General features: G+C 38.0%; 1 protein-coding gene and 2 long non-coding RNA genes across 3 annotated transcripts in view; 1 reads left to right on the top strand and 2 right to left on the bottom strand.

The window, feature by feature from the left end:
- Nucleotides 1–3,528, bottom strand: part of LOC126815970 (uncharacterized) — a 66,139-nt gene extending 62,611 nt beyond the window's left edge. The window contains exon 1 of the long non-coding RNA XR_007678141.2: nucleotides 3,423–3,528. This is a non-coding gene — a long non-coding RNA (uncharacterized LOC126815970). The remainder of the gene's footprint in view (nucleotides 1–3,422) is intronic.
- A 158-nt stretch (nucleotides 3,529–3,686) lies between these two features.
- Nucleotides 3,687–7,191, top strand: LOC126815958 (DNA replication complex GINS protein PSF3). The gene is made up of 3 exons (XM_050542082.2): nucleotides 3,687–3,851; nucleotides 4,967–5,241; nucleotides 6,851–7,191. The coding sequence occupies exons 1-3, from the start codon at nucleotides 3,755–3,757 to the stop codon at nucleotides 7,082–7,084; spliced, it is 606 nt and encodes a 201-aa protein (XP_050398039.1). The 5' UTR covers nucleotides 3,687–3,754; the 3' UTR covers nucleotides 7,085–7,191.
- A 2,845-nt stretch (nucleotides 7,192–10,036) lies between these two features.
- LOC126815967 (uncharacterized) lies at nucleotides 10,037–25,035 on the bottom strand. The gene is made up of 2 exons (XR_007678133.2): nucleotides 24,636–25,035; nucleotides 10,037–11,913 (listed from the first exon to the last, which is right to left on the bottom strand). It is a non-coding gene; the product is annotated as an uncharacterized LOC126815967 (long non-coding RNA).
- Nucleotides 25,036–25,312: the final 277 nt, after the last annotated feature.

Genomic DNA, 25,312 nt, shown 5'->3' with positions numbered 1-25,312 from the left:
CTTCATTTAGAATATCAGAAATTAGCGGATGTCCGGCGCTGCACGGGTTGAAAGTAATATAACGTCACCAGGCCTGTATGATGTTCGATTGTCAGACCTGAACGTTCCGAATTGACAGTATTGCAATCGAGTTACTCGGAATTCAGTCCGGTCACAGTGAGTAGAATCGTGACGTACAATGTAATTAAACCTAATGAATATGTTTCAGCTGTCATGGTTGGTTTAGACTGGATAACCTGCTCTAATACGTCAGACTCGCTCCTACGTCACTCCTTTTCTGACTTGCATATATTGCAGTCAGAATAGCGCAGTGACGTAGGAACCAGCCTGACGTCATTTAGAGCAGGTTGTCCAGTCTATGGTTGGTTGAGATATGTTCTCATGCAGTCGACGCATGCGTTCTAGCCCCAAATACCATTTTCACTAAATTGTCACTATTTTGGGGTTTGACAGATTCAATTTCGGAACGTTTCAATCAAGCATCCCCTATGTTACCCGGTACTACCCGGTCCGAGCTACTCATATACTCCAAATTTCAGCCTCGGGACAGCCCTAGTGTACCCGCCAACCTTGAATAGAAAGACAGACAAACGAACGACAGTCACAATATTAGGATAGATCGTCAGACAAAAAAAGGTAGTGTTATGGAATATAACATGTCTTCATGGACTGATTAAATAAAATTCGGGGTTAACAAAATATCCAGGTACATTATTCAATTAAATGTTGACTTGAAAAAGAGAAATTATCGCCGAGTTACAAGTAACCCAACTGTACGTATTCATATACGATATCGCATTGTGTACTCATATATGGGCTTGCCTTCTTAATAAATCGGGTACACTTCAGAAATCTCTCAAACGTCTGGTTTCGAAATACAACTTACCAGAATAAGTATATTTAATGATTTGGGCTAATAGAAAAGCAGGTATATTTCTAAACTTATATATTCAAGAATTAAAGATACAAATCGTGGTAGTGTATGCTTGTTTGTTTATCAATGAAATTTTAAAGCAAGTGATACATGTATATTGATGTAAAAAGGGACCATATAGACATAGAAGCAAATGTTGTCATGTCAATTTCAATAACAAAACACACAAATAACAACACACCAATGGATATGACATATAGATATTGGTGTGTGTGTGTGGGTGTGTGTGTGTGTGTGTGTGAGAGAGAGAGAGAGAGAGAGAGAGAGAGATGGGGTTTAACGTCCACTCGACACAAACTAGGTCATTTCGGGACTAACACATGGTTCAATTTTATTTCAATAATTCTCTTGCGCGTCGAGGTCTTTAGCAGTGGGGGGAAACCGGAGGACTCGGAGAAAACCCACGCGAGGTTGTAGCATGGTGCCATAGCCCATGTATACGCCAGGATACGACAGGATACGCCCACATTTGGCAAGAGAAAAACAGAGAACAAGCTAAACCAAAATGCGATTGTTTGTATAATCAGGGACCATAATCAAATTACGGTCCGGTATGCATGAATATCGAAAGGAATTGGGGACTTTGGGTTATAATCAAGTTTCATCAAAATCGGATAACAATTAATGTGACCTCTAGAGTGTCCACGAACTAAAAACGTGATTTTTCGTACAATCAGGGGCCATAATCCATGACGTTACGGTCCGATACATGCCAATTTCGAAAGGAACCATGATCGTAAGGAAGATACCCCTATATTTCAAGTTTCGTTAAAATCGGATAAAAATTGTGACCTGTGTCCACAAACACAATGTGAACGGACAGGGGCGACGACAATATACTTCCACATGAAACTATAAAAAAAATCTACTAGAATAGCAACATACGAATAAGTATGGGTTTTCGTTAAAACGTTATTGTAGCCAAGAGAAGTCATACCTATAATTCCCCTTTCGCATAAACATCTTTTAAACATAAAATCATAATTCACTACCCCTACAAAAACATTCCCAGTGTCTAAATAATTTGCATAAATAACTGTTCCCTTTGAACTATCAACAATGAAGTATTTGAAATATAAAATATGACAGAAAAATATGACAGACCGGAAGAGGTAACCGCGTGCTTGTGACGGCTTGTGTGCTGTAAAGGGTAACCAAGCTTGTCTGGTTATCTATTTAATGTGACAAGTTGTCAAAAAATCTTATCAACCGCGGCTTTAACTGGTTAGATTGGATTAGTTTACATGCTCGACTTGATATCATTATTGATTCATGGAATACTGTCCATACCTTTATCGGAATATCTATCAAATATATGCTTTGAAAGGATATCACACTGGTGCGAGATTACCGACAGAAACTGGGATGAGAGAGAGAGAGAGAGAGAGAGAGAGAGGGAGGCGGGGGGGGGGGGGCTCCAATCGACACAAACTAGGACATTTCTGGGCTATTATATGGTTAGAGAGAGGGAGAGAGAGAGAGAGAGAGGGGGGTGGGGACCTCCACTCGACACAAACTAGGGCATTTCTAGACTAGCATAATGGTTCAATTTCATTACAAAAATTCGCTTGCGCGTAGGGGTATTTAGCACTGGGAGAAAACCGGAGGAAACCCACGAGGTTGGACAAGCTGGACAGGCGATACTACTCCTTGTCCTAGCCAATTAAAATTCTCTCTGATAATCTCTTTGAAGATGGCTACATGGGATTAGTGGTGATTAACTAGTAATAAATCCCTAATTAGATACTTCACACCCCTAATCTGATTAGGTAATTTGAGCTAGACGTAAAACATTTGTTTTGGGTTTTTTTACCTAAGGTAAAAGAAACAGCTGTACATAATCCATTTCTACCAGCCAATGACAAAATAAGAAAAATACTAACGAATTCTCTAAAACTGGCTCAGTAAGGAGAATTAAACCTCTCTAATACTCTAATCAAATAATGGTTTAACTTACATCGGTCTATTCAATACATGTAAGTTAAACACAATGCAAATAAATACTAATCGTCTCAGACCACGTATGACAGAATTGAACCTATTTGTTATCAAATCCAAAATTGACAAAATGTTTGGGCCGTTATGTCCGTAACCCGATATTACGCTTTAATCCGTGAAGAGTTATCTCCCATATAACTTTTCACAAAACAATTGCGTCTTCGTTTATAGAATCATTTTAAACGTTTTTTTCTTTTTGAAAAGAAACGAGAAATGATTTTATGATACCAAGGTACATATATATACTAATGTCGTTTAAAACGGAACTGTTTAAATCTTTGATTGGGCTATGTTTTGACCCAATAAAAAAAAAGCCAGCGCCCGGGCAGACAATTAAACACGCTGGATGTGGATTGAATGCCTATAACTGAGTAGAAATAAATAAAAACCATCACCCAAGATCTAACATATTGAGTTTTTACGATTCAGAAGTAAATACACGTTCTTTTAAATAACAGCTATAAGCATAACAACATAATGGCGTTCTTACCTGTAAATATGTTGTAAACAAACAAACATGTGCTTTCCTACACCGGAAGTTTATGTTTATTGGGAGAGTTTATTTATGAAATGTAACGAATACTGAATTCCGATTCTAAGACGATTCACAGAATCCCTTCACTCGAAAGTATCGTGATGTTACAAATAATTAAATAATTCTGTTTTGGTTTCTGACTTGTATTTACGTTTATCTAGACCGATGTTGATACACCAAATAATAACATTACAATGATATCTCCCTTCGACAGACCTTGACCCTGGCTCGTGAGTTTGGCGGTAGATTAAACTGTTTGGCTTTCTGTGATCTGTTTATTGCTGGTTATGGCGAAACAAACTGATAATTATTTCAACATAGATGGTATTCTAGCAACACAGGAAAAAATACCTTGTAAAGTGGAACTACCAATTTACAGACTAGGTGAGGAATTCAGTTAGACAGGTGAAACTTTGCACACGGTTATAACACATTAACTCAATAACTGAGTACCGTACTTAGATTAAGGGGTCACGGTGGCAAAGTGGATTAGACGCTGGCTCGCTAGCCAGGAGGTCGGGTGTTCGATCCCTGCATTGGCCGAGAAACTTCATCCAGATTTTCCGGTGTGGTTCCCCTTTGTCATTGATGCAGAACGGAGGACCTGACAAGGACAACTGTCTAGTCGTTCGGATTTGGATGGGACGAAAAACAGAGGTCCCGTGTACACATTGGCATGCACGTAAAAGATCCCTTGACAGGGATATAAGAGTAGGCCGTAGTACCACTGTCCAGGCCTACTTATCCAATTTAGGCATTTAGATTATTAGAGTCCGCTCAGAACGTTTCATTTTGCAGCTAGTTTCCAAAATGTGCAGCTGATGAAAAATTGAGCACCAAAATAGGAGCAGCCCAATGTGTCACAGTCCAGTTTTCGACATTAGCGCTTGTCTAGTTGCCCAGGACAAGTAAAATTCACGGCGGACAAATAAAAGCTGTAACTGTACTGGGCAAGTGGGTTTGAAAGTTTGTGCTGCAGACTGACATTCATGTGAATATATGTAAGTGTGGTGCCCCCAACTATATGTAACTAGTATATAATCCCATTCCACTTTACAGAGAGCTATTGACATGACTCGCACAGTTGGAGGTGCTATAGTGTGCAGTAGTTGTCCACAGTTTAGTCGTCCACAAGCATTGGTTAAGTCATCCACATGTCGTCCACAACTATAGTTGACTTGTACACACGTAAATTGATTGTATGAAATAAGCTTTACTCGTTATAATTGTTTTATTTACCCAATGATCATCTACCTTTGGTGACCGATAACGACCAACATGAGTTCACTGATGTTTTTTTTTATAAAGTAACCTTGTGTATTGTTTGTTGATTGGCGATATGATTTTAGACATAATTTTTGCAAACCGAAGATTAAGTAAGACGCGCCTATTTATTTTTTTAATGAACTGGGTACCGGTAGTCGCTGTTTAGATGTAAAGCAGGGTTAAAAGCATAATTAAGATATAGGCCTAACTAATCAATGAAATCTTTATTTCAGGATATTTGGATAGCAGTTCTGATAGTGATGATCTTCTACCAGGAACCAAGTTAGAATTGCCATATTGGATGGCCAGAGGTCTGTGCAGTAGAAGACGCCAGATTGTTAGTATTGAAATGCCAAAACAATATCGTGAAGGTTACAGAGAAATATTAACAGCTGATGCCACGGTTGTAGATTTACATCAACTGGGTCCATATTTCTACAGTTTCGGAACAGATCTGTTAAACTTTGACCACCCTGAAGTAAATGATATTGCCAAATGTCTGATCAAGGTATGGTTCTATATGAATAATATGGGTGATGTACAAGTTACATAAATTAAGCTTAGCAATGTAATTCATGGGCACAAAAGCAATGGGGATAGTGAAAGGAAAAAGATCAGCAAATTAACAATGGTGGCAAATTAACTGTTGGATATTGGATAATAGTCAACCCAAATTCTTGAAAATGACTCTCTTAAATTTGGCTATAGGGCCTATCTAATAATTTGGCTTTAAGACTATAAGGCCCATATTCCTAGATTAATTTTCAAAACGAGTACAATCCCAGTGACAAAGGCGATAATGCCTTATACAATATGCAGTGATTCTTCTCTTCGTGAGCTAGTCGAATGTCATCAATTACATTCTTAACTTAAGGCATTTTTGTTCAGCTGTCCAGTTGTGTTTCAGAAGTTTTACCATTTTAGAAATAAGTCAGATGAAATCTGATTTGTGCTACATCTACCTGTATATCGTCAATTGATATTAAGACTTTTTATGTGTGTAAAATTTTGTACAATACACTTCTCTGCCTCTATTAACCTATACACATGGTAATTAATGCTGCTATCATTGCCCCAAATATAAAAATATCCATGTGGTTGTCTTAAAGTTGGCTTTACATTTTGTTACATATGGTTTTTATGGTTGAGGTTCTGTTATATTTAAAGGGAAGTAACTCTTTTGATATAGACACTACAACCGAAGAAGCTAGTCTTAGTTTGAAATGAAATGAAATGTGGTTTAACGTCCTACTGTTTTGCTCCGACTGGGCTAATGAAGACGGACATACACCATACAGTGTACTATGAGGGAAATTTTGCCTACTTTTATATCGAATTCCAACTGCCAAGGGATGTTTTACGTGCACACCAATGTATACACAGGGCCTCGGTTTTAGGCTTAGTTTATACAGAGAGTAACAAATGTAAAGTATATTTGACATCTCAATTATCATTTCTTTTAAGTGCGAGAGTGGGGCTGACCTTAAAAATATCTTTGTTTCACCAAACCCGACCCACAATCGAGGAGAAGGGTCGGTAGGTCGGGGTTTTTTTTCAGATTTTTTTTTAAGAGCTAATTTGACAGCTTGATAATTTTCCGGGTGCAAACATTCGTCTTCTTTTATTGTCAAACAAATCAATGACATCGGGATTTTTCGTGATGCACGACTCCCACACGAATTGCCAGAAACTGACCTTTGAAACTCCCTCAACACGTTTTTAACGATCGTGCGGGTTGTGCCTTCATTTTTCTCGAAAACGGATATTCAATATCTGTTTTCGAGAAAAATAGAGGCAGAATCATTTCGTGGGAATGGACGTGCTTTCGTCTACAACCATTTTGTTGAGAAGCGACACCTATGATGCTTTCGTCTTGATCAACCAGTTTCAATAATGAATCAAACCATAGCCATATTAAAGGGAAATAACTCTCGTGATATATTTCAGGTTGACACACAAAATAAAATAAAAAGATAGCGGAAAAGTGCAATAAAATAATTTAAGTCGGGGGTGGTTTTAGTTAGTCGGTCGCGTTAGTCGAAACAAAGATATTTTTAAGTGCGAGAGTGGGGGTGGGGGGCTTATTTATAATTAATATACTTTATTTTTATTTGTAGACGATGCAAACAAGAATTAGAACTATCATGGACTCATCTCAGAACTCATTTAAACTAGACACATCAAATATAACTTCTAAACTAGACGAAATGGAAAAACATTTATTTAATGCAGGGCAGCATGGATTAATAGAGTTTCAAAAATGGGAAACTCGAGAAACGGAAAAACTTGTGACTTCGGAAATGGTGAAAAAACATCGGAAACGTAAAAGAATTATGATGGAAACATCCTAACAGAACTCACTGACATAATTCAAACATTTGTTATTTATATTTGTTTATAATGAATTTACTATAATTAATATTATATTTATAAAATAAAACAATGAAATGGGGTTTAATATACTACTTTTATGCGCTCACTGGGCTAATGAAGACAGCAGGCATACAGTGTACTTTGAGGGAAATTTTGCCCGGACAGCAGCACTATACCGCCTACTTGGAATTCTGTCAAGAATACTTTTATATGTGCCCTTTTTTTTATCCCATCTGGGGAGCCGAATGGTTAGCGGTGCGCGCTGTATCATGAGGTCTGTCATTGAGTCGACTGGCGTGGTTTCGAATCCCCGGTTGTACGTGGCAAGGAGTAGGGTCGCCTGTCCAACCTCGTGCGTTTTCTCCGGGTTCTCCGGTTTCCTCCCACTGCTAAAGACCCCTACGCGCAAGCGAATTATGTAAATAAAATTAAACCATATGTTAGTCCCGAAATGACCTAGTTTGTGCCGAGTGGACGTTAAACCCCATTTCTCTCTCTCTCTCTGTCATTGAGTTAACTGGCGGGCCTTCGATTCCCCGATTGCCTGTCCAATCTCTTGGGTTTTCTCCGGATCCTCCGGTTTCCTCCCACTGCTAAAGACCCCTATGCTCTAGTGAATTATTGAAATAAATTAGAACCATATGTTAGTCCCTAAATGACCTAGTTTCTGTCGAGTGGAAAGAGAGAGTTTAACGTCCACTCGACACAAACTAGGTCATTTCGGGACTAACATATGGTTCAATGGGAGAAAATGAGAGGACCTAGTGAAAATCCACAATGTTGGACAGGTGACCCTACTCCTTGTCAGATACAACCAGGGAATCGAAAGCATTATATTCTTATTGACCCCAAATCCTTTTCTCTAATTTTATGACCGTATAATTGAAAATCTCATGCACAAACAATTGAATTCGACCGACAGGGAATGTTAAAAATCAGGAGTCATGGGGTATAGAATGTGACTTTGAAAGCTAGGGTCATTACAACTATATTTCTGTGGAAGAAAAATGGTGACACCTGAAATCCCAGAAGTGAATTGGAGAGGGCATGAGTACCACAGGCGTCTGTAACGTGGAAAATATTTAAAAAAATAACATTAAGCTATGAATAAGTATATGTCTAAAGTCTGCTATGTCCATGTTCGTAAGCGAGATTATCAAATAACTGGTGTGATTCATTATTGGCACGTTTTCATTTCGCCTCAGTTTTAACAGAAAACGTAATACCGTATAATATGTTTAACAGAGGTGAAAGCCTTCTGATTCCTCTGTATTAGATGACTGACCTTTATAAGTTCAAGTATCATTGGTTTTATGGTGCGTGCATTGTTTACATAAGACGTTGTTGCGTTAATTTGTGCGGGCAGAATGGTGACTTTTACTTATTTTGTATACCCATTTCCACTAAATAAGAAATACTTTTAATCTCTAAACACCTTTATTTATTATCCTATTACTTCAAAAAAATGTTTTAGAATTTAATTTGCAGATGGAAAACCGTTAATATTGTGAGCTCATTAAACAATTGGATTAAAACACAGATTTTATTTCGTTTCGTTTTTTATAGTTCAAAATTTCGTTTTATTTGTCTGTACTACACTAGGATCTGGAAGAGTTGTTATATAACCTGCGTTCTGGATAGCGTGAGGGGTTAGCCAATTAAACGATCTGTAAGGGCGACTTCTTGGCGTGCGATGCACGGAACTGTGGATAAACCACTAGAAACGTCAACGCTGATTGATTAATCAATGTCTGACGTCATAGGTCAAAACCGTTCGTTGGACCTCTGACGCGACTTTTTACTACAACTGGTCAGATCTTCATGTGGTGTAGGCCATGAAAGTATAAAAAAAAAAGAAACCAAATATAAGATCTGTATTTTAATCGGATTGGTCATTAAGCCGCACCGATGTCATCCCTCCCAGTGATTGTAGCGGCCTAGCGAATAATCACTTCTGATCAGTTGGATAATAATACTGTGCTAATCGGAAATCAATGACTAACCTGAATATGTCTTGTATTATTATCCCCTTCATAATCGTCTGTAATTCTACTGAACAGACAAAAATCTGTCTGATTACTAATTAATATAATTCTAGCTAGCACCCGAGACGTAGAAAAACACAAGACCTTCAACATGCTGAAACAGTAAGATGTGTTTTGTGTCTTTATTGTCTCTGTAATGTAGATAAAACTGCCACCTCTGTCAGTCCCTCGAAAGAGCATGCAAGTATGACAGGCTCGCAGGTCTGTAAACTCACGTAGTTTTGGGGACCTATTTAGTCTGTATTGTCTCCGCTCTGTCATGCGTTAGTTGGTCCGCTAATTCCTGCGAACAAGCTGTTGTTCTTTACAGAACAAGAATGGGACTTCTTCAGATAATATATAGATTTGCTCCATGAACTAACTCAGTTCAGATGTTTCAACGAAATGTACTGGAGATTGGGGTCTAACTTGTCTGTGTCAACCGGCTTTAGTGTGCTATAAACGGAGCTTTGCAAATGGTGTAAATGGGACTTCTGTTGCTAGTTGCTAAGCGGGGGGGGGGGAGGAACCCAGCTGCCAAAGGCCCTTTCAAGTGCACACCCGAACGACTATACGCTGTCCTCGCCAGCACCAAGATAAGCCAGGCTGGAACAACAGGGATCGGGCCAGGGTTACTCGCTAAGCCACCGTGGTGTCCTTGTTTTATGGATCCTGTAATCACGTTTGAGAAATAGAGTTTTAGCGAAATAGAGTTTTCGCCGGTTACTTGGGAGCGGTTTCATGTATGGGTTTTCGCCGGTTACATTGGAACGGTTTCATGTATGCGTGTTCGCCGGTGACATGGGGATGGTCCCATTACATTTGCATTAGTCAGACGTTTTCACCGGCGAAAACGCGTGCGGAAACGGATACATGGAAAACAGGCCTAAGAAAATAAAAAAAATATCCCGAACTATCTAAATATAATTGTTTTTATAACTAAGCTACAGATAAATGATATTATCTTTAACAATAATTATTAATTTATATAATTTACAACATAAACCTATCCATTCAACGATCGTATTATATAACCAGTACTTTACACTAATAATTCCTCTGTAATAAACTATTATTTGGTATCCTATAGATTAAAAATACATTATGGGAGATTAGATAAAGAGCTGGCAGTTCTCACTATAATAGTTAAAAACTAGATAATGTAAAATAAATTTGCTGAATTGATTCGCTCTGAACCGAGAATTTAGCGATTGAATTCTCGGCCTAGCCTCGATCATCATTACTAAAGTCGGTACGATAAAATAAGATAGTCTCGATTAATCATTTTTTTGATTTAATCATGAATGAACGTTGAGTAGCAGATCGGATTCAAATCCAGAATATATCGCAGGCTAGCGATAACACCTAGAGTTGGTTATGGTCTGGATAAGTTAATTAATGTCTAATTAATAATTTAGATAACCTTTCAGGGCTAAAGAAAGACCTGCAATAGACAGATGTAGCTCTTGCATAATGTATGTTTGATATGATTAATACATTGACGTCATTATTAATGTGACGTCATAATGTATGTTTAAAGATACATTAGTTAAGAGCTAAATCTGCCTACTGCAGGTCTTTAGGCTTCAGATGTTATAGAAATTATTAATTAGTTCTTTATTTACATTTCAAGCCCTAAATCAACTCTGTAGACCCTCGGTTGGCTTGGATACAGCTTGGGTTTAAACAGTCGTCCATTTAATTATTAAATCAATAAATGGCTGACGAAGCTAACATTTACCGTTAATCACTGACGTCACCACCGGAGAATGTCGATTAAAGGCCTGACAATCGAGAGTACCGTAGTCACTGAGAATGTTACTTGATAATCGAGAATATGTGGGTGGAGTTATCGTCTGTCAAACGATCGGCAATTCTCCGAGACGGTGCGGAGACCGTTGATGCCTATTTCTAGCACAAACTTCCAGCAGTGACCACTTCGTTCAGAATAAAGTAATTTGACTGAAATTTTCAATATTTTCTCTTTTTTTTTATCATTTATTTTTGAATTAATAAAGCAAGAATGGCCAACTCTGAACTAATGTATCTTTAACGTTGAAAATGAAAACAATTTTGTTCCTTTTTTTGTCAATTTGATCATAGTTTCATAGAATAACTTTTACACCTCTAAGATGAAAATGGGTATGCAAGTTTATGTAGATGAAGTTGCATATGAGTTATATTGTCCAATTTCTGCATTCGTATCCATAGTAATCCATAACAATCCGGTATTCCCATCATCTAAATGTACTTTAGTAGTAGTCTTGGTCACCCAGAACCCCCTAGTCTTGAACGTACGGGGGAGGATCTGGGACCGTTGTCAATAGAGACTACTTCATTAGGTTCTATGTTAAATATAGGCACATCGTGGCAGTTTTATTTATACATCTATAATGTAATTCAATCCGCAGAAATTAGTATGAGTTTATACACAGTACGTGTGAGTGAGATACGAAAAGCGCTAAATAACAATATACAAGTCATTACCGGAACTAGCCTTTTTAAAAGTTAACCACACAATGGCTTCATAGCGATCATATTCTCAGCACAGGTTAGAGGTAGCTGCACTAATTTTAAGATGGCGTCACAAACACCCTTTAAAGGTTCTATACAGGCTGAGAATGGTATCAGGAACACGTAGAGCCATGCGATGAAGAAACCAACCGGCCATCCGATGAACCATAGAATCAGAAACCATAATATACCCCATAATAATCCTGGACAAATTCCGGCTTTACCGGCCCCACTACCCTCACCTTGACCTTCTCCCATGTTGCTTCAATCTGAAAAATATAATATACCTTCACTTAATAGATTTCTATAGTTACTTACTATTCCCTGACAAGGACAGCTGTCTAGTTGTTCGGATGGGACGAAAAACCGAGGTCCCGTGTACACATTGGCGTGCACGTAAAAGATACCTTGACAGTTGGAATTCGATATAAGAGTAGGCTGGAGTGCCGCTGAGTGGGCAACATTTCCCTCATAGCACACTGTATGGGGTATGCCCGTCTTCATTAGCCCAATCGGGAAGAACAGTAGAACGTTAAACTCCATTTCATATTATTTTCACTAGTTTCTATCATGTTAACTTGTTAAAATCACACTTACTATCGGCTATAATTCAGAATAAAGCCAGCCATTTTGTGCCGCTTGAATGTATTTTTAAAGTTAAACTTCTTCAAGAAATCAAAAGCCATTTAAAATGTAATAACTATGCAGCTTTTAAAACCGTTTTAATTTTTTTTCCAAATCCACAATGTGAGTTTATGAAGTATTTAATTTGCGTTTTGAACCTACGCCAGGTAGCCTATGAAACACAAATCCTTATTTAATCTATCTATCTATCTATACTAATATTTGTGACTGTCGTTTGTCTGTTTGTCTGTCTGTTCGGGGTTGGCGGCTACACTAGGTATGCCCCGAGTCTAATATTTGGGGTATAGGGGTAGCTCGGACCGGGGAGTAACATAGGCCAGGTGGCGTTAGTCTACCACTTCCGGTTTCGGGGTTATGACCCCCGAGCGAAGCCGGGTATCCTGCTAGTATATCATAATAATATTATATCAATCTGTTCCACAGAGGATTACCGAAGTCTTCTAATATCTCTGTAAAAGATGACTGCCTTCAACACGTGGCGTATATATAAGACGTTACTGGTCCGGGCAGAATGGTGCCTTTTACTCATTTTAATACCCATTTACACTAAATAGGAAATAATTTTTACCTACAAATACTTCAAACGTCTTTATTTATTTTTCTAATACATAAAAAAAAATGTTTTAGAATTTAATTTGTCGGAGGAAAAAAGTTAATATTTGTGGCTCATTAAGTCGCATTGATGTCATCCTTATTAGTGATTGTCGCGGCCTAGCGAATATTCACTGCGGATCAATGTGATATTATGTGTATAATCTGCCATGACAGTTTATATGTTATATAGATTGAAATATTTGCACTTCCTGTAACGGTCATGTGTGATTCAGTCAAGGATGCATGGGGAGTATATGTGTCAGTACTACAGAGTAAACATTTGCCGATATGAACTATCACCTAAGGCCGCAATTGGAAAGATTGTTGTTGTTCTTAGTGCTTAATGTCCGCTTCCGGACAAGTTTTCTTATTTTCATTATCTTGGCGCAAGAGGTTGAGAAGACGCCCCTATCTCCAAACCACATACGCCCACACCAGGGATCGAAACCACAACCGCAAGCCAGAGGTGACCGGCCATCTAGAGGTCGAAGCGCGACACTGTAGACCACTAGGCCATCCCAACCCCCCTGGAAAGATTGCAAAATTAGATTCTAAAATAAAGAAGGAAGCTTCCGTTCTTGGGCACGGGGCTGGATGAAACCGCCCCACAAACTTTCCTTTCCAGTGCCAGGTCTACTGCGGTGCTGATAACCCCCCCCCCCACCACCACCACCACCCCCAAAAATGGACGTAACAATCAATGACTCAATTTTATTTTTACAAAAACACGTTTTTTAAAGTATTAGTATAGTACTGAAGGGGTTATTGATATATTATAATGGTCTGTATCCAGGTGTAATTAATATTGTTTTTATTTTGAATTACCTGTACATATAGGGGGCACAACAATCTGTTCAGTACTGGGGGGGGGGGGGTAGATCAAAGGTCACGAGATGTAATCCTAACCCTAACCTACAATCTCACCAACAATCATGTGCCCTAACCTTATTTACATCTCAGCGACCTTGACGAAAATTGAACTGGCCTTAACAAATAGATTTTGCGGTACGCGGGGCGGGTGCGCATATTAAATATATGTACCTATGTATGATAATAGAACAAATAGTACCTGAGGGGGATAAATATGCAGTATTAAAAAATCCTCCCACTTACAGTTATACGTATAAAACATTTATATAAAAACATCTATACACTGTGTTTGTAAGATAAAAGATACACACGAATGATTAAACACAAACCTGTCACATATATATATATATATTATAATTATAAACTTACAAAGATTCTGAATAGTAAAAAATAATAAAATTGAGGTCAACATACCAGATTGTTGGAGTGTAGAATGTACAACGTCTATGTATTTACGATCATGTGAGTTAGAAAAACTTAAAGTAGGAGTAGCTCCAGGCAGAGACTGACATTACACATATACATGTGACCTTGTGTTGCATTTGCTAATTGGTTAATTATGGGAAATCCCTAAAAACAAACCAATGCATGTGGCTTTGTGTTTTTTTTGGTAATTGGTTAAGTATGGGAAATTCCTACTAAAACAGACCAATCGCCAATGAGAGAGAGAGAGAGACAGAGAGAGAGAAAGGGAGAGAGAGATTTTACCATCCATTCGACACAAATTAGGTTATTTTGGGATTAACATAAGGTTCAATTTTATTTCAATAATTCGTCTGTGCGTATGGATCTTTAGCAGTGGGAGGAAACCGGAGGCCCGGAGAAAACCCACTATAGGTTGGACAGGCGACCCTATTCCTTGTCAGGTACAACCGGGGACTCGAAACCACACCAGTTGACTCAATGACAGACTTTAAGATACAGCAACTGAGTATGTAAATGTTCATGTAACAAATACAAATTTTGCTGTGTTACTACTTTGGGTTGTTTTTCTTTAAATAAAAAGCCACTCATAAAAAGATAGCTGGTATGTTATTCGATGAATTTATAAAAAAATAACATATTATTAGATGAATTCAATTCATAAAAAAGGTGGTCTGTATTTTATTAGATGAATTCAATTCGCAAAAAAAAAATTAAAAAAATAACGTTTATTTAATTTGATCAGTTTATGAAAAGGTAGCCAGGTCACGCCAGGTGCCATTTATAAATCTACGTATATTGGTTAATGAACTTAGAAAGAGACCTGGTAACTTAATATAGATATAGGAAGTATATATAGTACAGTAGTTATAGTATACTGCTATACCTATATGTTTATATACCATAGTAAAGTTATAGTATTTACAACTATATATACCGTCATGTATATACCATAGTAAAGTTATTTATAGTAACACTTTAAAAACAGTTTACCAGATCTTATACGATGTTTCTCAAGTCTATTTTAACGATTCAGCAAGTTTTAACAGCATTGTGCGATAAATATCTTCACCGTTAATCATGACAAAATTGTTTTCTTTTTTTTTCTAAAAAATCACTAGTACTAAAAACATCTTCATAGAGCTTATAATAAATTGTTAATGTCAGGTGTTTAGATTTTGACATGTATTTGCATAACTCGGGCTTCTAATAAAACACTGCACACGTCATGAAATAGCTATTAGTTCAAGGTCGTGATAATGAATTGTATATAGGTAGCACGAGATGGAATTAGTGCAATGTTCTAGTTATATACTTAACTCTCAATCAGTTTACAGGTTAATGACTTTTTGTTTAAAAAGCACAACCACTGCTAAACACCTTCTAAGATTCTAAGATTCGCACAAAAACGCAATAAAATTGGCAAATAGGGGGCGAAGAAGGGAAGAGAGAGAGAGAGAGAGAGAGAGAGAGAGAGAGGGGGAGAGAGAGAGAGAGAAATGGGGTTTAACGTCAACTCGACACAGACTAGGTCATTTCGGGACTAACATATGGTTTAATTTTATTTCAATAATTCGCTTGCGGGTAGGGGTCTTTAGCAGAGGGAGGAAAACGGATGACCCGGAGAAAACCCACGAGGCTGGACAGGGATTCGAAACCACGCCAGTTGACTCAACTGGGCCATCCCCCCCCCCCCACCCTACTATCGATTGGGAATTTTGAAACTGTATAAAGAGATAACTAATATATGAATATTTCAAGGAAAGTCGTTTCAAGAATCAAGATTTAAATGTTTATATGGTAGATATATTTTGTATGATATTATTCCTACGTAATTGCTTTGCTGTGGCAGATAATTCAGAACATTTCTAAAATTGAGACAGTTTACAGTAAAATATTAGAGATTTAAATTTTCAAGCGTCAAATACACCACGGCAGTAAAAGAATGGAACTCCCAAATAATTAGCTTTATTTAAAGTAGCCAAGTCTCTAACGCAATATCATACAAAGTCTTACACGTTGAAAACACGAATTATTTGTCAATTCAAATCAATATTGATGTCGTGATCTTACCGGGAAAAGATGGGCTTCTGATATTCAATATTCAAGACAAAATAAACATTTTACCATTGGTACACGAATCGTGTACTATAATACGTTTCAGCGCCATTTGGAACAACGGACTCAAAGAACGCGGCTAGACATATTCCACAAGTCATGTCAAATGGTGACGCTATATTCTTATCTGGAGAGCATGCACAATAAATATCATCGGTGTAGACTGGAATAACCAGACGCTAAATATTGCCATTCAATTGAGACTTCTGACGTATTTCGCTGGACATAACTGATTAGAAATTACAGTAAAAACAGAAACGATTGAATGTAAATCAGTTTATTTACATCCACACTACATTATTGTATGCGTTGCGACCCATTTGGGTCAATTTCTAGATCCCAAATATTATAGATTTAGCTCCTTTAAGACAAGATAAACATTAATTTTACCATTGATACACGAATCGTGTACCATAGTGCGTTTCAGCGTCATTTGTAACAAGTGACCAGAAAGAACGAGGCTAGACATATTCCACAACTCCTGTCAAACGGTGACGCCATCTTATCTGGAGAGCATGCGCAATAGATTGGAATAACCAGACGCTAGAAATTGCCATTCGGTTGTGACTCATGCCGTATTTCGCTGGACATAACTGATTTGAAATTAGTATCAAAACGGAAACAATTGAATGTAAATCAGTTTATATACAATCAGATTACATCATTATATGCGTTACGACCCATTAGGGTCAATTTCTAGGTTCCAAATATTAGTGATTTAGCTCTTTTAATATAGTGTCCATATTCCATACGTCAACCCAATGCTAGATTAGGGCGTGTCGGGCGTGTCTCACGGAGATATTTTTAATACAAATAATAAACACTCAATACCTTGCGGTATATTTTAAAGATACCTTCCCACGTACAAATTGGGTGATTTGATGATAAAATCGATCAAAAGTGGTCATGTTTGTGTCACGTGACTTACCTTTCTCGGTACCTAGCAACTGGGCGAAGTCGGAGGAGAATTCATTGCATACACAAGACGATGTTGTCTTTAATCGCTGACTATTTATTACAAATATCGAAGCTTAATTAAATTCTAGGATTATCCACTCCCAAAGTTTTTTTTCTGTGGTTTTTAACTCAGAAAGTGTTGTAAGTCTAACTGTTCATAATGTTTATCAACATGTATATCAAGCATTTAATCTCCGCGTGCGACCTTTGACGTCACGCGTACAGACACTCCTAATCGTCGGGCTGTCGATTAAAGAACCCTTACATTTTTGTCCTGTATGCGCTCCGTGAGTGTTTTTCAGGGCATCCAGTATTTTTCTACTAAGATTGGATATTTCTACATGTACTTTCCATATATATATACCAAAATTGCCATACCTTTATTGGAAATAACCACCCGATAATACTTTTCTGGGAACCTATCTTTAAATTGCAATTAGTGCTTAGAGTATTGATATTGTTTCATTTTACAAACACTTGACGTGCCATTCCACGTTATGTTCTTTAAACAAACTGATACCGACCTCTGACTTTCAAGCCTTGATCGTGTCCATATAAATAGTGTCGGTTCCTATTGCTACACCTGAATTAACTATTTATGTATTTTATATACTTGTAACCAAGCAAAGCCACGAACAAACATGTCATAATGATTAAAAATAATTAATATGATTCTTAGAAATCTTCAGTGTAAATTAATTTCTAAAGAATACTGATTTGAAACCCTTTGATACAACAGTCATACACCTCTTAATTAATTTTAAATATCTTACCTATCTACTTAAAGAAAAGTATCTCTTTACAAATGTTCATATTAAAAAAACTAAACATCGGGGACGGAACTCCTGATAATTTTTTATACATCAGAAAAGGGTGAGTACATGTTAATTTATTACGTACTATAACTAACTTTTCGTTATAACTAATTATCTTTATAATAATAATCATTTATTACATCAAAGTTTGTTTCCGTTTTTAATTATGGATGTAACCTTTTTTTTATTTTAATGCAAATTGTGATGCAGGACGGAGGGTCTGACAAGGACAGCTGTCTAGTCGTTCGGATGTGACGAAAAACCGAGGTCCCGTGTACACATTGGCGTGAACGTAAAAGACCCCTTAGTAGTTGGAATTCGATGTAAGAGTAGGCCGTAGTAGCACACTGTATGGCGTATGCCGGTCTTCATTAGCCCAGTTTATGAGCAGTACAGTAGGACGTTAAACCCCATTTCATTTCATTTCTAATGCAAATACATCGAAGACTGTTGTCCTTTTGCTGTATTTTAATTCAATAAAGTGTCTTCTATGCACAATTCACCAGCATCTTTGGAATTCTACCGGAAACACACAGGTATATAATGTGTATTTTAATTATCTAAATTCAAATGTATTTCAGAAAATCTGTTTTAAAATGGCTTGCACTAGCCTCCCCGTTATTAACAACGGCTATATAGTAGCCCAGGATGGGACCAGTCGGGTGGAATACGAATGTTTGGCCGGATTTCAGCTGATAGGGAGTAAGGTTATCGAGTGTGATGTCACAAACGGATGGGGTCGCGCACCATCATGTCAGCCAATCAAAAATAGTGTAACTTTCACTGACCAATCCAATGATCATTATACATTTGGTAAGTTTTGACTTAGAAGAACTTGTGACTTTTGGCAATAAATTGAACATACATTTGACATTACGCAAGAGCTAAATTTGTCTATTGCAGGTCTTTCTTTAGGCCTGAAATGTTATCTTAATTATTAATTAGACATTAATTAACTTATCCAGACCATAATCAACTCTCGATGACATCGCTAGCCTGCGATCTTTAGTGGATTATGAGCCGATTTACTGCATAACTTTCCATCACGATTTAATGATTAAATGGATAATCGAGACTATGCTATTTATCGTACTGACTTTAGTAATGATGACCGAGGCTAGGCGGAAATTTCAATTGCTTAATTCTCGGTTGATAGTGGATCAATTTGAATGAAATTTCCAGCAAATTGCCTTTACATTATCTAGTTTTTAACTATTATAGTGAGAACTGCCAACTCGTTATCTAATCTCCCATAATGTATCTTTAATTTGTTTTCTAGCTCCTGATTGGTGGTATGCCTTTCTAGCTGTTATGTTGTGTCTATTGGTGATACTGTGTATGACTGGTTTCATATGGTGTTGTATATGGTATGCATATGTTCAACCTTTTATGTTATATACTCTTAAAAAAGTAGGGGATATTGAAATGCAAATACCTATGCAGGTTGTGATATGATAAATAGTCATAGATACTTGACATGAAGAACTTATCGCCCCAACAGAACCACTGAGCTGCACATGCGACACGCAATAGCGCCATACACGTGGGAGGGGTTCATTGTCAAATTTGACACTTCAAGGAAGGGTTGATGAAAACTGCCGCGTGCTGGTTTATCTATCCATGTTCGTCGATGTCAACCGACAACACTGCAAGAATTGGCCGTGGCACTGCAAGAGGAATGGGTCAGATTGCCCCAAATCGTGATTGGACGGTTGAATAGGGGTATGCCACGACGAATTGCTGAATGTCTGAGGATTGGTGGAGCAATTACTCATTATTAAGACAAAAATCAAAAACGTCCATTTTCACTTTTGACGGTGTATCTCTTTGCGAGTGAAATGGGACCGTCAGATAAGCCGCCCATATGAACTATTTATGTTCATGTGTAGGCAATTGGCCTGTTATTAACATACACTGGTTACCTCTAATAAAAACAGCAATGCATTTCCGCAGTTTTGTATTGTTTCTGAATATCCCCTACTTTTTTTAAAGAGTATATATGTAGAGCAATCTTTCATAATGTCATGCAAAGTCGTAAAAATATGAGTGACGAGATATCCAAGTTTAAGATATTTGTTTATAAAAAGGAATTCTTACTGAACCAATATTATTGAAGGTATATACGTTTTAACCATTTCAGCAGAAAGTGGGGCGGTGTTACTGTTTACCCAATGCGATCTAATCGCGGCGAAAGAAGATTTTCAAATGTGGAAAATGGAACCGAAAACAACGATAAGGTGAGAGGAAACCCGGATGAACGCACGACTGAAATATTTTGAATGACCAAAGACTCCCGTCTTTCTATACTAATAGTAGAATAGTTTAATGAGCTCCAAGAATTACTGAATACGTCATTATCATCAATATTTGAATTATCTCCACGCTTGCGAAATAAAACTTGCGTCATAAAGTTTACAAGAACATCTTTGAACGAGTGCCTTGTATATTGCAGGCGAGGACATCTAGAAATGTACATGCGACTGAGACATCCGATGAGGACCACAGCTGGAGAAGAAATAGTGCGCGGACACCAGATGATGAGTTTACCAATACGAAGTCTACAAACAAAAATGGATTAACTCCCGTTGAACCAATTCAAATAACGCCCGCTTCTACTTCTTCTGAGACGCCCGATGAGGACCACAGCTGGAGAAGAAATGGTGCACGGACACCAGATGAGTTTACCAATACGAAGTCTACAAACAAAAATGGATCAACTGCCATTGAACCAAATCAAATACCGCCCGCTTCTACTTCTTTTGAGACGGTCGATGAGGACCACAGCTGGAGAAGAACTGGTGCACGGACACCAGATGAGTTTACCAACACGAAATCTACAAACAAAAATGGATTAACTCCCGTTGAACCAAATCAAATACCGCCCGCTTCTACTTGTTCAGTGTTCCTCGTAGATGATTCAGTTCACTCGAGAAAACCAGTAAAAGTTATTAAGGTAAAAAAACAATGGAAATAGAACCGATGAAGAAAAAGAGAATATATTATATGCGAGTAACATCTGGACAACAACGGAATCTTAAGAAGATGACTTAACAAAAAAGAATAACATTAATTCTGGATCCTCAACGAGACAACAAAAATGAAAAATATGGAAAACAAGAAGATAATTCGTCACTAAATACAACCACAAAACACAACCTGTTGCAAACAGAACACAAGCACTATTCACACCTAACAGCACAAGTGTACAGAGCACAATCGTCCTACCAAAGCCATTGTCCTTATAGAACGGAGTCAACAATTGATATAAAAACTAAAACGAACAATTTACAAGAGACAAATGTTACCAAACTGGACAGTGGTGATTGGGGTCAACCAATATCTTGAATACAGTGTTTCCACTGCGGAACTGGTTCCGTCATCAGGTGGAGGTCCTCTGTCTTCAAGCGTTTCGGCGCTTTCCACAACGCTCTCGAAAGGTGCGTCAACTGAGCTGATCAGAATAAGCTCAGAAACAGTTTGCACTTCCACTGCTCTTCTCTCTTCCTCCACAACCAGTTTGACGCTTCCTCGGCTTGTTTGCCTACTTTGGTAATTAAGGTCCTGCGTGTCGGCCCCGTGATGCCTAAGTTCCTGAGTGCTCTCCAAAATATTTGAGACACGAATCCTCGGCACCCCATCTCCACATGGACAGCTTCAGATCTTTCTGGTCGTGAAAGTGGAGAGGACAATGGATTCAGAATCTGGCTATTAAAAGAACGGCCAATAAATTACAGAACAAAGAAGGTAAGAAATGCGATATTTGTTCTGTATAAAGACATTCATTATTGTTCTTCCATGGTATTACCACGATTACGTTGGACATGGTTATATGTTCCCTACAGATGCTGTTCTGTACACATCAGTTAAACCCAGTTAATTAAAATACTAATTTACTTTTACTTTTAAACCCTGTAAATATTATATGGTAAGGGTAAAATATATTTGTGGGAAAGCAAGAATAGTAAGTTTCGGTCGTTTCTGCCATGGAGGTTAAGCGTCGATGCGGCACGCTGAACGATTCCATTTTGGTAGTTATCAGTGTTATTTGATGTTGATTGTAACCTTACTGGACTTTAAAACGAGACACGTTTATTGGGTGGTATTGGGTAGTATTTGGTAGTATTGGGTAAATAGTTCAACCCTAATCAATTAGTCTCCTATCTCCAAACGTCTAAATTATTATGCGACGTCGACATGAATACAAATGTAGAAATTTTAAAATGTTTAGGGGCTTTTGTACACCATTCGTTCGTGTCTTTGTAAGTTTTGTATATCATTCTCGTGTCTTTGTAAGTTTTGTATCTCTTTATGTACATGTATTAGGGGCAGACCCAGAGAGAAAGAGAGAGAGAGAGAGAGAGAGAAAGAGAGAGAGAGAGATACCCCATTTCTCTCTCTTATAATTATGTATCAGGGGCAGATCCAGAGGGAGAGAGGGAAATGGGGTTTAACGTCCGCTTGACACAAACTAGGTCATTTCGGGTTTTTAGCAGACCCATTTCATTAGAAATTACTAGAAATAATAATGTTTGTTCAAAAGTTCACAGGATCGTTGAACGGGATATCTCCTAAACCAAAATGTTTATTAGAAGTTATTCCTGAGGTGAGCCAGATATCTAAAACTCGACCTCCTAGTTTAAAAACAAAGCCATTCATGAAAAGATAGCCGGTATTTTATTCGATGAATTTATAAAAAGATAACGTATATATTATTAAACGCATCATAAGGCCTGTCATTGAGTCAACTGGCGTGGTTTCGAATCCCCAGTTTTACGTGACAAGGAGTAGGGTCGCCTGTCCTACCTCGTGGGTTTTCTGCAGGTCCTCATGTTTCCTCCATATGTTATAAACCATATGTTAGTCCCGAAATGACCTAGTTTGTGTCGAGCGGACGTTAAACCCCATTTCTCCCTCTCCTGGATCAGGCCCTGTGTATATATATATATATGTTTGTTTCGTGTACATTTTCTATTGTTTTTATTTCTATATGCCAATAACCTTGTAAGGTTTCTTCATGCAATAAAGTTTCTCCTTCTATATATATTAAATGTATGTCAAAATGAAGTAAAGTGGAGAATTTTTTATCTGGACGGATTTTTTTTAATTTATTTATGCATTTATCTACCGTAAACAAAGAAGTACTTGTACCTTATTTACTTTTTTATATATATATATATGAAATGAAGGTTTAATGTCCTACTGTTCTGCACCTATAAAGATCAATGACCCGGTTAACGCTTCATTAAACACATTGTTCAAATTTTAAGATAATACCGTACGAATGTTGGTTGTCAGAGTCTTATACGTTTTCCTACTAAAAGACATTCTCCGGTTGTACGTGACAAGAGTAGGGTCGCCTGTCCAACCTCGTGGGTTTTCTCCGGGTCCTCCGGTTTCCTCCCACAGCTAAAGACACCTACGCGCAATCTGGTCTCCTTGAGGTGGAAACATTTATACTCTTCAAAAAACAGTAGGGGATATTCAGAAACAGTACAAAACTGCGGAAATGCACTGCCAGTGTATGTTAATAACAGGCCAATTGCCTACACATGAACATAATCAGTTCATATGGGCGGCTTATCTGACGGCCCCATTTCACTCGCTAAGAGATACACTGTCAAAAGTGAAAATTGACGTTTTTGACCTCTCTCTCTCTCTCTCTCTCCCTCTCCCTCTCTCTCTCCTCACTAAACGACATTTGTCTACCTTAATATTATAATTAGAATCGGGTTTAACGTCTCGTCAACACATTACATGTTTGTTTTGAGAATAACGCATGTGTAGGTTACGTTGCAATGCACATGCGTTTCCAACTATTCCAGATGTCAAGCTATATTTAACATACACGCCAATATAGCAGGACCGTAACTAGCTTAGCTACTTTAAATTTAAATCAACTGCATTTTACTGGTTACAAATCATGACACAGGAAGCGAAATATACGTCATTTACACATCATTTACATATCGTACGTCGAATAACGCGGTAGCTAAGTGGCTAAGACACTGACTCGCTAGCCAGAGCGTCCCTGCATTGGCCGAGGAAGTTCATCGGCATTTCCCCTGGTTTCCCCTTGTCAGTGGTACAGGGCGGAGGGCCTGGCAAGGACAGTGATCTAGTCGTTTGGGAGGGACTAAAATCCGAGGTCCCGTGTATACATTGGCGTGCACGTAAAAGATCCATTGGCAGTTGCAATTCTATATAAGAGTAGCCCATAGTGACGCTGCCCGGGCAAAATGTCCCTCATATCACTCTGTATAGCGTATGCAAGTATTCATTAGCCCAGTAGGAGCAGAACAGGTGGGCGTTAATCCCCATTTTATTTCATTTGAAATAGTGAAAAACTATATTATGTACATTTTGACGAGTCAATGACGGATACACTTCAGTAAGCGGGTAGAGAACGTATCAGGTATACTATTTTTACCTGTTCAACACGTCTAAGTGTGCAACTACTTTAGATAATCTATTCATTTAACACGATCGATATTATTGACAGGTCATGGTCAATTCAAGTACCGCAGCTTTTCATAAATTTCGTCACACGTAACAACGAAACAGTTACTTACCTAACCTGGCGTGTATGTCGAAATCCAAGTATACGATACTATAGACAGAATCAAAACAAGAAACTCGGTAGTAGCGCTAGCGTCATCCAACTCTCGCTTTCACAGCTTGTGGCTAGAGGTAAAGACGTTATTAATGTTTGTTATTTGTGTATGTTATCGTCATGGAGGCACTCGCTACAATATAAAGACGCGAAATCAAGACATTATAACCGCTTTAGTGTTCTGTTTGGCAATGGGTCAAAGGTACCAAATAAACGGTTTTCACACCCGTATTAATATGAGTGCACAATCCAGTTACTGCATGAATAATGTCAACTATTGTATAATTGTATGGGTTATTTTGGTGGTAATAGTGTGTGGGACGTTCATTTTATTGTGTTACATAAGTGTACACGATCGGTGACGTCATAAGTGTCATTACCTTTAGTGTATACGTGTTATTTGCACATGCTTCGGGTTAAATCGGGTGTTGGCGATCACCAGGTTTCATATTGTGTAATTAATTGGAGTCACTGTGGCGTATTGGGTAGGACGCTGGCTCGCTCTCCCTCCTGGAGGTGTCTGTTATAACAGGAACGGTGTCTAATCGTTCAAATGGGACGACAAATCGAAGTCTTATGTACACACTATAGTGTGCACTTAAAATGTCCCTTGACAGTAGGAATTCGAAAAAACCG

Source organism: Patella vulgata, chromosome 3, assembly GCF_932274485.2.
Source record: "Patella vulgata chromosome 3, xgPatVulg1.2, whole genome shotgun sequence".
Taxonomy (NCBI): domain Eukaryota; kingdom Metazoa; phylum Mollusca; class Gastropoda; family Patellidae; genus Patella; species Patella vulgata.
This window is presented reverse-complemented; position numbering and strand designations above follow the sequence as displayed.

Bases quoted from the DNA above. Each gene is read 5' to 3' on its own strand.
- LOC126815958 (XM_050542082.2), top strand. From the start codon at position 3,755: ATGGCGAAACAAACTGATAATTATTTCAACATAGATGGTATTCTAGCA. The intron at 3,852-4,966 runs GTGAGGAATTCA...TCTTTATTTCAG, and splicing joins ACTACCAATTTACAGACTAG to GATATTTGGATAGCAGTTCT. The intron at 5,242-6,850 runs GTATGGTTCTAT...TTTTATTTGTAG, and splicing joins TTGCCAAATGTCTGATCAAG to ACGATGCAAACAAGAATTAG.